This window comes from Ruditapes philippinarum, unplaced genomic scaffold, assembly GCF_026571515.1.
Source record: "Ruditapes philippinarum isolate M1 unplaced genomic scaffold, ASM2657151v2 ctg1266_1_1_1_1, whole genome shotgun sequence".
NCBI lineage: Eukaryota > Metazoa > Mollusca > Bivalvia > Venerida > Veneridae > Ruditapes > Ruditapes philippinarum.
In genome coordinates this window covers 338,465-351,330 of record NW_026851704.1, presented here as the reverse complement: position 1 = coordinate 351,330, position 12,866 = coordinate 338,465, and the positions used below count along the sequence as shown (strand labels likewise).

The following is a 12,866-nucleotide window of genomic DNA, read 5'->3' as shown; positions in this document are numbered from 1 at the left end:
TATAATAAACTGCTGTATTTTACTACAACATTAAGTTAAACTGAATGTAAAATTTGGGGAATTATTTTTAATTCCTCTACATCATTTTTATTTAATTAGCGAGATAAGCACATATTTTTCCACGTGCTTGCAATTCAACTCCCTTGCATGACGTCATTCAGAACTGTTCTTAAGTTCGAGCATTATAGACTTCAGCTGGACACAAAAGAAATTTATTAAGAAATATCTTTATTAAAATTGATATCACTAAGTCTTGCAGGTTTACATTCATCTTACAGAGACGTGATGCGCGTCATGTTGTATAATGACAAAATTGAAATCTGACGGTCAACTGACCAACCTTATAAGAGATACCCATAAAAACGGGTATTCTAAAAGTACATTATGCCAATGTGTTCAATTGAAAGCTAATTGAAAAAATCTTTCACAAAAAATATGATCCGGAAATATCGGATGTTTTTGGCATATTAGGACATGTTAACGAACCTTCAGGACAAATAAATGCACAGAACTATCAAAAACTGCCTTAAGGAAATATCTATCAGCATCTGTAGCTAATAATATATGTTTTGTATTTTGCATAGCATTTTCAGAAAAAGATGAAATGGTTTTGTTCCGAATGAATGTTTATAGTAGTTAGCGTGCGATCTACTACGCATACATACTACTGTAACGTCATTCTTATTTGACTTCATAACGCAACTTGCCAAGATAAGTACGATTTATGAAGGCATATTAGAGGAGTTTTATTCCAGCACCGGTGTGAATAATCGGTATATTCATATAAAAATATTATATACATATGAACTTTTCTATAATTATTTTCTTTAACAATTAGTTGGTGATTTAATGACACACTTTTACTGCCACGACGTATTATTATACAAACAAGGAAGCCATTGTTTTAGCTTTATGGTTACGGTTAAAAAGTAAAAAAGAAGAACTAGTTACAAACTTTAAAACAATAGCAAGCTTTATTCAGTCAATCAAATTACAATACAATTTTATCTATTAATGATAATAACAAATATACATAGAAAACCGATACATATGATATAGTTGTCAATGAAATGATAAAATTTCAAAAAACTTCATCAACTGTCTTTTCATTGTTATAATATTTTAATTGTTACATGTTTTCAATCGCCAAGATCTGTTTACCATAAAATCCAGACAAATATTGCGACACAATGTAGCCCCGGAATATGGCGATTCAATTCCATCCAGCGCACGTTTGTTTTTAAAAACATCATAATACATATTTATTAAAAAAAGACAAAAGTAAAACCAATAACGAACGACCAAAGCTGAAAAATTGAAGTTGTTGTAAGATCGGTTGATAGAGCCTGTTTATGGACGGCATCGGTAAATGCAAGCTACCACTCTCGCCCCCTAGCAATTGCTTTAGTAGAATTCAATATTTAAATAGGAAAATGTTTTAATTTACGACCATCAATGTGACACTTTTGTGCCATTTAATAAACAGTGGCGTATGGTTCCCAAGTAGAAAAAACATTTACTTGATTAAACAAGATAGCATTTTTGCCTGGAATTTAGGTATAGAACCACTAAATCTAATTTTAAAAAATCTTAGCATAATTGAACAATCGTCAAATAATCCTTCAAAATAAGTTTTTGCAAATATTTGTGATACATTTTAAAAGAAACTTACTCTTTTCACTCAGTTAATTTTTTTTATAACTAAATGTTAACTATTTTCATGAATAAGCATACGTTTTGCCTGTTTTGCAAAGAATATTTCCGTTGCAACGTAGAGCTTTAAAAATCTCCGTTGCGTATTTTAGTCATACCCCTTATTCCCTGTCCGTATTTGGTGTCCGTCATCAGAATATAAGTTGACACGTTATTCATTAGGTTGATAAAAGTTAGATATGATAAAAAGAACATGATATTCAAACATGGCATAATTACACCAGTTAAATGTTTATTTTAAATTTTGCTATTTTGTTATCAAAGTATAAATATATGAAATCAGACGGGTTTTCGGACAGGCATATTTGTCTTTTCTATATCACCTTTAAAAATTGTGGTGATTCTCGTAGTTTTTTATTGTGCCTCCGGAATGTTGGTTCCTTTATCTTCTGTTTCAAATATATCGCAATCGTAACTAGTGATATCGAAAGTTAAGGCGTCCAAAGTTTCATTATGTCTTTTGATTATTTTTTTCAGAGGAAAAACCTTATTGTTTGTATGCAAACCTTGTTTTAGCATCGAAGAAGCTCCGTCATTTTGAGAATCGGTATCTAAAGAATGCATTGCCTTGTAAGCTTCATTTCGTCTTCGATGGCTATGCATAGAATTCCGCCGCCAGAGTCGCCTTATTGTATCATGTTCCCATTTACTAGTATTTTTATCATATCTGTCCTTTGCGTCCTTTTCACCAACTTCCTTGCAAAGATATCGGGGCAGAAAACCTTCCAAGAACAGAATTATTGACAATTTTTGTAAACGACAATGAAGCTTAGCAGCAATTTCGCCTCCGTAATTGCTCATTAAATCTGTACACGTGTTTGACATCATCGCAATAAGGGCATTCAGAAGAAGAATTGTTGTCAACAATACAAACAGAACAAAAACGAATACAGCTAAATAAGGATGCCTTGCCCGAAATAAAATCTCTAAATCTCCTATACCAATCATAATTGTAAGCATTTTAAACATTGTTGTGTTAAAAAGAATAAAGTCGTCTTCCTCCGTGTCCGCGCCTTGCATTATCATATACATTGCTACTGAAAACGCAACTAGAAAAAATGCCATAACAAGTGCGAATTTAAGCAAATCGACAATCGCTCTCTGAATCAAAACAGTGAAAATACTGAAAGCTTTAAATGTCTTTAAAAAGAACATAACCAAATACCAACCTATAATAACAGCAAAAATAAGGCAGTAATTTTCATACCCAGAAAATGAGCCTGAAGCTTCGGTCGCTGCGAGAACACAATCAAGCATGAGAAATAATGAAAAAAAGGACAAAATATATTCTAAAAACTTGGTTCGAATATGGCGAACCAAAGTTACGGAGCACACGTTTCAGAAGATTTGATGATACCCTGTACGAAAATCGAGAAATCATTATTCTAGATATTTCCATCGCCAGGTAAAGTAAGGCAAATACAAGACCAACAACAGACACTACGGACACAAAAGTGTCGTGTGTAACAACATAAGAAAATTTAACCGTGCTATTTGTAGATACTGATGTTTCCAGTATTGACCTGTAGACTGCAGCTACCGAGAGAACAACCATGAGTACCAGATGGACCGCAAACCAGCTTAAGAAAAACCAACTGTATGATTTCCATTTTGCTCTGATAACTTCTTTAACTGGAAGGAAGTCAACAAAATGAAACGCATTGTTTGTTTCCTGATGGACAATATATTCCAATATGGATTCATGATGATCATGTTTGGTACTACTGTCGTCATCTTTCTTATGGGTTTCCTCAAAAGTTAACTGAATTGTTTCAATTTCAGTGATGTCGTACTCTTCATCAATGAAAAATCCATCCCTTGTATCTTTGGTATGATAGACCTGGAGCAAGAAAATGTATAAATTAATCAGTCGTTATGTGTTTAAATTTAATGTATTACTTCTGTGAAAGTCAAGGACAGTGTTTCTTTGCAAGGACTTGACAAGTCTTAATTACATTCTGTCATGTTGTACAATGGAAAGTTCAGGATAGATTTAATTTAAGATGTTTTGACAAGCTTTTTAAATTGGGGGCAAATAGCTACATAGATATAGAAAGAAGAATAAAACGCTGAACACAAATTTAATGAGAAATCATATGACAGAAAAGAATGAAAAGTCTAGTCATATATCAGTACAATGCAATTTTAGACTTAAATATTCAAGACCATTGCATGGTAACATACGGTGCACATTTTTATAGATGTAAAGTATATAGGTTATAACAACAAATATGAGACACGATGACATTTATCTTTATTAAAACTGTAAATGTTAATGACAAGACTGCTGACTGCTGACTACTGAACTTTGTATAAAATCTTTCAAAGTGTACAAAAATGAAATAGCTACACTTGTAGTAGAATTTTGATGCAAACATGCATAGTTGTAAAACCATTTTAAGATATGTTTATATATATATATATATATATATATATATATCAACCGCACGGTAGTAATATAATGCGAAATGGACTCCATTTCGTGAAATGGACTTATCGTCTACGAAATGGACTTTTGTCTTACAAGTTATGGTCTAACTGAGATAGATGATAACATTTTTGATAATGAGTATGTAAAAAATGACACAAAATTGTATTTTTTTAAACTTATTTATACTCGTATTTTCGAAAATAATCGTATTGGAATTTTTCTCATATGAAAGGGACATTTGTGTTTTAAAATATAATATGCTTAACTTGCAATAATCATAGAGCTAATTTCAAAAGTATATGTGCGCAATAATTAATATCATTTTTAATAACGGACATGTTATATATAAAAATACAGATTATACTACTATGTATAACTACTTTCTAATTAATGTTTCTATATTTCAAAATGATCGTATCCGGTCCCTACGAAATGGAGTTTTCACCATTCACATATATTATATGACATAGAATTACAAATATTTAAAAAAAACTTATTTATACTCGTATATTTAAAAAAATAATCGTAACTGGTTTCTACAAAATGGGGTTTTTGCCTATGCAATGGACATTTGTGTTTTTAAAAAAAGCTTTAATTGCAATAACTAGTACCATTTTTAATAACGGACATGTAATATATTCTATGAAATACAGATTGAAATATCTGGAATACCTACTTTCTAATAAATGTTTCTATTTTTCAAAATGATCGTATCTGGTTCATACGAAATGAAGTTTTCGCCTACGAAATAGACATGAATTTTGTGGTTTAAACCATGGTTTAATTGCAATTATTGATATCATTCTTAAAAAATGGACATTTAAAATATTATATAAAACTGCCGATTAAACTATGATATAACTATTTTCTAATCAATGTTGATATATATCAAAATAATCGTTTTTGGTCTCAACAAGTGTAATGACTTTGGGTTAGTTTGATTCTTCATAGAAGAATGTTATGCGTTTGTTTCGTTAAAGGTAGACCATGGGTAATGCATTACCTCCGCCTAGAAGAGTATTCAAATAGGCTAGAACCACTTGATAACTTAATTTAGGGACATGGGTTCAAAACCCAGAAGGGGACACTATTTTTTCTTTCTTTTTTCTTTTTAACATAATTTATGTATCTCTCAGATCACTTATGGAAGAAAAAAGTGTTTGATTTTAATAATGTAATTAGTGTAGGCATTTATTTATGTATTTATTCATTATTAATGTAATAGCAAATAAGAAAATAAGATAACAGATATTTTCAAAGGTAAATAAAATAAAAACTACACGGTAAACGTATTTCATAACTTGCATGATCAGCCAGTATATTTTTTAGAAAATTTAGGTAAACTTTGAAAATAGCCTCTTATTGTGGCAAAGTTAAGGGAAATTTTGGATAAGGCTTTTCATAAAGGGAAATGTTCATATAAGTGTTTAAAATGGATGGGACAGGGTAAGATTTTTATAACATATGAAAAACATTTTGTTTAGAAACAATCATTTTGCTCGTGTAATTTTTTACCTCGATGTTATTATTCGTTTCTTAACAATGAGCAATAGGAAAACATGTTGTTATAATGATAATAATTATTATAGATTATTTAAAGTTTTCTCATTTCTGAATAAAAATCCCTTCTTATGGCCAAGTTTTATTTGAGAAATATATCCATTACTCATAAACCGCACGGTTAATTTTATTTACAGTTTGCATACATTTGACCTTTAAGACACATAACTGTCTTGTGTTGTCAATTTTACAGTTCCTTATAGTGCCCATTACCTATGGTCTACCTTATATATGATGCATAAAAAAGAAAATATACAAAGCTAACACCAAAATTATAAACTTCAGGAGCCATAAATGATATCATAAACAAGGACTTAACTTTCTAATCAAGAGGCGATGTGTTAGTGCCAGTGTTTGAATGTTGTTACATGTAATAATTATTGTTAAAATGAAAACGAATAAAAGTATAAATGGATTAAAACTTATGCATACTGGAGACACAACAACATCAAATGGCGCAAGTTTTCTTAGAAGTTACACACATTTTCCCCCAAAATTTAATAGAAACATTTGAAACATTAACATCAGGTTAAAGTATAAATCAATCAAAGTGAACTGGTTCACTTTGCGTCATACAAATACAGCAGACAATAATACCTAGTCAACACTCACTTATACTATGAATGAAATACTCGTAATAATTCTTAACCTTAAGATTGATTCATTCCAAATTCATAATCTTCATAATTCATAATTTTAACTATATTCGTCGGCTTAAAAATGCTTTGTTTAACAAATAAGCTGAATTTACAAAGGCTATAACTTACCTTATTTTCCATTATAAGCTCAAATATCTTAAACTGCTGTTTTTTGACAGCAAGTTGAAGAGGATTCAGTTGATCTTTGTTTGTCATCATCAACAATTTCCGTATGTTCATTTTTGCATTTTTCTTCTCAGTGTGAAACTCACCATCCCGAAGAAATTTGCAACCAATTACATAGCTAACCATTGTTAGGACTTTTGTCAGTTCGTTTGGATGTAAGTAGGCATACTCGACCAGAGAATGAATAATGTTGTCACCGTTGCCGTTTGTAACATCTAGGGCAAATTGAAAATTCTGAAGGACACAATTAAAAATATCCTCATTGAATTTAAGTGCAGCTACTCCAAGTGGAGTCCCAGCCATCATCACAGTGTCTTGAAATATAGTACCTTTTGCATTCATGTTTTTCAGGTTTTCATCTGAAAATCTTTCTTTATCAATTTTTTCTAAAGCTTTCAACATTTCTTTTAAAATGTCCGTTCTTTCTTTGATAATTGCAAGATGCAGTGGAGTGATCCCTTGATAATTGTCACTATTCTTTGGATAAACAATCAATTCTGGGCACTTTTCAACAAGAATTTCTTTTATAATTTTATCTAATATTTTTTCCTGATCACTGCCTTTTTCTACATAAATTGACATTGCTCGAAGAAGCAGAGTGTCGCCATTTATTGGTCTATCCTCTATCGTTGCTATTAAAGGTTTATATTTACGTAAGTGTTTTTTAGTAATAATGCCTTGAAGGATGTCATTTTCAACTAATTGTTCACGGATGTCTTTACTGCGCTTGAAAACATTTTTAAAATCTTGTTCAACGGAATCAAAACCATTTTCACTTTGTTCATCACTTGCAATATATTCAAGTCCCGCATACAATCCTATTATGTCGTCCGTCAGTTTGTTAGTTTCCATCCTTATTTTGTTGAATTTAGGTTGTTTACTATGTCGGTACATCATGTCCTGATTATTTATTGTTTATGACTGATTTTGAAAATATCAAATACATGTATCAATTGAAGAACAATTACACAATTCTGGAAAGAATATCTAATAAAACTTTAGACGCTTGCCTCTATATACATTGCCCATTCGTCAGTGCCGCTTAATTTAAATCATTTTATCAATTCACATGTATATTCTTGTTACCGAATGCCAGAACGCGTCACTTATTAAAGAGTCTTATAGATAAATATCTATATGCATAATCAGTACAAAAACTTCTTAAAGATAGTTAAGAGTCCGGTTAGTGATAAAGTTGTTTATCCATTTTGATATACTTGATATACAGTTGGAAGTATCGCAACAATTCATTTTTCATATGTTAGCAAAATTTATCAATTAATATATGATGAGAACTAAATTATTTTGTTTTATGTAAAAAGAGGGTCACATATATCAATAAACAATTTCTTGGCAAAACTAAATCTGAAATCATGTTTTTATATTTGAGAGGAATTGGTTTAATATTTAAACTTAATATTTATAACTAGTCATAATTGACTGAAGTCATGTGCTTCTAACTGTTACCGTGTATATATATGACTGATATTAAGTGATTTAACCCTTAAGCTCCTAGTATTGAAAGCATAGCTTTCATACACTTCCAAAAGAATATGCCAAACATCTCTATCCGTCAACTATGGCGGCATGGCCGAATGATTAACGCATCGGACTAGTATTTAAAGAATAGCTAGCCTTTTTGGGTAAAAATTATTTACATATTTTCCTTGAACAAAAATCTTTATCTTCATTGCTCTGTATCGGATTATTCAGGAACAGATTTGAAGGTGTGTATATACATGATTTAAGCTTATAGCTTACTACAATATTGGACTAAACAAGATTGCATTTGAGAAAAATGCTATGCCACCGCATTAATAAAACACTAAATAGTAGTGTAGGAACAGATTATTTTTTGTTTCTTTACAATTGAAGATTGTCATAATGCATAGATCCCTGACCTATCTAATTCTTATTATCAGATTAGTGGTTAAATATATTGTTATTCCAATAAAAGATCAGAGTAAGAATATACCAATGCACTTGAGTCTAGTGAATTCGGTGGTGAAGGTCATATTTCACACAGCGTAAATTCACGACTACATCAAAGGACAACACAGAAAGACACTTTGTCAAAATCTAGGTCAGCTGACATCAAAGTTCACTTAACATCTTAATCTGTGCACATGGTTTCATAGCTGTACATCAAAGAACAAGAAATTTTACAACTAAAACTGTGCACAAGGTCAAAATTTCATTGTTGAACATCAAAGGACAAGAAAGTAGGTCACTGTCCCCTTGGGGCAAGGCCAAGGGTTTAATTTCAAAATAATCTTGATACAGGTCCACCAAACAACATTTTTAGTCAAATATCTAAGCTGTAGCTTTCTTCCCATTTTTACATATATACATTAAAGGAAAACCTATGGCCCCCGGGGCAGGGCAATTTTGACACTAGAGGCAAAATTTGAACAACTTTGGTAGAGTACCTATAGATGATATCATTTAACAAAATTTAATATTAAAGCTCTAAGCCTTGTATCTTCAGACAATAAGATTTTTTTATTTTTTACTATATCGAGGGGTATAAGCAAAAACCACGTAAATGAAGAATTTGCTGAAATTGACTTTTTCCTATAATTTGGTGAATTTGAGAAAGATGCGTCATGTGTCAAATTTTCATTGAAATATATTGAATAGTTATTGAGATATTGATTTGTGATCAATCCACGTAAAAAAATTTTACCCCCTACATTTTATTGTAAAAACCAAGTAAAATGATATAAAGTGATAATGTTCTATTCCATATAAATGATATCTCGGTGCTAAAACCACTCCTTTAAAGTTACCAGTCTTCTTGCAGATCCATTTTTTCAAAGTATACTGTTTAACAATTATAGGCTAGAACATCTTAAATACAGACAAGCTTTTTTTTTGCAGATACAGTATTCCCTGAAAAATCAGTTTATTTTATATCTGCAAAAACCGCGCATATAGAGATACGTCAGTCTTACAGACAAAACTTTAACCTCATGATTATTATTATTTTTTATGCAAAAAACAGCGTAAATGAAAATAAATGGTTTTTCCTGACAAATGAACCTTTATTGTTCTTACATTTTTTAGAACATTAATGAATTCAAAGTGTTTAATTGGTTTTATCAGGGAATGTGATGATACAAAGGACTCATGCTTCAGAGCTAAAACAATGTATCTGGTATATTTTCTCACAGTGTTCCGGGTAATTATAAACCGAGAGAAATCACAAGAGTTTTAAAATTTGCTTTTGGGAAAATATTTGTTTGTGAAGGTATGCTTATTTATTATTATTATAATTATTATTATCATTCTTGTTCTTTTTGCAATTAATGAAATTTTAAGCAAATAATTATAATTGTAAGAAGAAAAAACATATTTAATAGTTATAAAGGATAAATATTATAAATATATCCTGCAATGTCACTGCAAAATATCGAATCGAAAAATCTTTAATTTGTAAGTTTATTTCAATGATATAGCGTGTTTTGAAATAAACAGAACATTCTTTCATAATACTTTATTCATAATACTTTATTCTACTTAAAAGTCAATACTCATGAAGATAGAATAAAACAACAAGGCTAATAATGTCATAATAATAAGTATACATCCGTATTTTAATTCAACTAAATTATGACAAACTGACTAAAAAACATAATAAAGACTATTCAAAAAGATATTTCTTTGATTATTGAAATTTTTTTATTCAATTTTAATTGCAATATGCTGTCAGACAGCGAAGATAGTTTTTCAAATCTTTCTGGATATTGAAACTATGTTAAATGCACATGGAATTCAGGAAAAATATAATCTTGTCTGAATCTGAAAATAAATCAAAGAAAAAATGTGGACAGTGAAAATAGTTCATGGACAGTTCCACAGTTGTCAGTTGATAAAAAGTCAGCCTGTACATGAATCACTTAATCCTGTGTTGACAATAAAAATATCAATGATGAATTTAAGAAAATGTTTTTCGCTTAAAACTACAGCCAAAATGAAATTGAAAAAGAACAAATAAAACCAACACGACAAAAAACCTGCACAACAAAACCGACACGCAAAAAACATATATATAGTGGCAATTAAAAGCGACAAAAATGATAGTAAAAGTGACAGTGACAATATTCCTCTTAGCCACTTAATTGAAAAGAGAAAATTGTTTGACATGGATGCTTCTGATAGTGATAGTGGTTTAGATAAAACATACAGACCTTCCTCAAAAGATCTAATTCCACTGATTCCGAATATTCGTCCGATGTATCAGAAACCACAAAAAAAGACCGGAACGGAAGGAGAAAACTAAACGTCTGGTAGGAAAAGCACTAAAACGAAAACAAACAGCGTACTTAAATTTCCAAAGCAACGAGAAAAAGATGGTTAATAAAAAGAATTCATCAACATCTGTTGACTCTGAAATGGAACAAAGCAAAATAGCTTCAGCAACAATTTCAGCAATAAATGAAAGTATTAAAGAAAAAACCTTATAAAGGAGTGCTACGTTAAGAACTATAATAGATGCGCTACTCCACAAAGAACGCTCTTACGAGAGTCAAAGTACCAGGACATGGTAACTGCTTCTTTGAAGCCTCGATTAAATCATCTGGGTCAAGTAACTCTGCCGAGGAACTTAGGATTATGCTTACATCTGGCGAGCAAAAACTCTGAAGAGTATGCTTGCTTTTTATTAAACAAACACAGACCTGATGATGAATGAAAGCCTTTTTGAGTGAGTAGTATCTAAATGAGGTCGAAAATTTAAAACGTGATGGATACTGGTCAAGTAGAGTTGCTGATTTTCTACTGCTTGCGTTGGCCAATCTTGAAAGGAAGTTGTTGATGATATATACAAACAAAGCAGGACCAACCTATCATAAAAGTACAACCAACTCTTCTAGCAAGTTGAAACAAAAATGAAAACATAAACCTGGCATATACATCTATTCCAACAATTTTTTTAACATTATGATGCATGTATCATCAAGGACATTGCTGACACGCAGAGAACAGGGGACACTACTGAGAAGTCAGGGGAATGGCAGAATGATGATACACTGTATGCAACACCTGTACAACTTACGTATATTAATACCACGCCGCGAAAATCCTGCAACTTATAATTACTCCGGTAAAAGAAGCGTTTAGTAAGGAAAACGAAAAAGCTTACCCAAGAAAACTGGAAGCGAAAATATAAGGAAACGCCTAAGATTAAGTGGAAAACAATATATTGCAAAGTCAAGAAAAAATTGTTACCAGACAAAAAAATAAAAAGACTGATTGTGTGATTGCACAAAGTGTAAATATAAAGTGTAATTCAAAGTTTAGACAGGAACATAGAGAACAATTATTCCAGTTTTATTGGTCCCATGGGGAGCTATTGAAAGACAAAAAGACTTTGGTTTTGTAAAAACATTCAACCAAAAAAGACAAAAAACATTGCTAAGTAAAAAATGGGAAGAAGTGAAGCAAAAGAAACAGACCAGTTAGAAACAAATTTTTCTTTGAAACTTTTTAATGGTGTCAACGAAACAAGTATGTAAACGTTTCAGTGCTAGATAAACTACCGGAGCCTGACGCACAAGAATCAGATGGAGATGACTCAGACTAGCAAAACAGTGATTGCTTTGAAAAAACTATCCTATAAGAATATATATTTTTTATCTGACAGAACAAATATATTCCAAATACTTTTTGAAAATGCTATGTAAAGTGATGACTATAAGTCATTCAAATTACTTGAAATTAGGTCATAGTCCTAGTTAGTGTGAGGGTCGAACAGTTAATCTTTCGAGCGTGGAGTATTTTTTTTTTTGTTTTAAATTGTTCAATGGCCACAAACATTTTTTCCTATCAAATTCAAATCTTAAATCGTTTAAAATTGATAGCTCGTTAGAACAAAGAACTGTGTTGTCGTTGTTGACTTTGATGGTATATGAAAACCTGTATAAAAATACGGAATCTAGATTTTCCGACTTCTTTTAAGAAAGGTTTGATGCCAAATGAAGACTAGAAAACAAAAGCCTCATGTACTTTGTTAAGGAGGTCAAAATTATAAAATTATAGAAATGTATAACATTTTATAACAAGACATAGGTGTTTAGTACAAAACATAAAACTATGTATAACAACCACTTTATTGTATTAAAAATTATTAATCAAATAAACAAAAAAAGATCTGTTTATTATGTTTGCAAATTTCATTGCAGAATCAATACAATATCTTTCTTTCAATTTATGTAAAAAATATAAGCTTACATGAACAGAGTTTCTCAAAACGACTTGCTTTTTGCACGTTTAAGTTATGTCTGTTATTCAAAATGGTTTAGTGGGAAAGACCTTGTAAAATGCAATTACTGTGATTT

At 30.8% G+C, this 12,866-nt stretch overlaps 1 protein-coding gene across 1 annotated transcript; it reads right to left on the bottom strand.

Moving 5' to 3' along the window:
* Positions 1 to 985: 985 nt before the first annotated feature.
* LOC132737619 (transient receptor potential cation channel subfamily V member 6-like) lies at positions 986 to 7,547 on the bottom strand. Its single transcript, XM_060724951.1, is given in 3 exon segments — positions 986 to 2,961; positions 2,963 to 3,553; positions 6,472 to 7,547. Coding segments are annotated over 3 exon segments (2,394 nt in total). The 5' UTR covers positions 7,381 to 7,547; the 3' UTR covers positions 986 to 2,067.
* Positions 7,548 to 12,866: the final 5,319 nt, after the last annotated feature.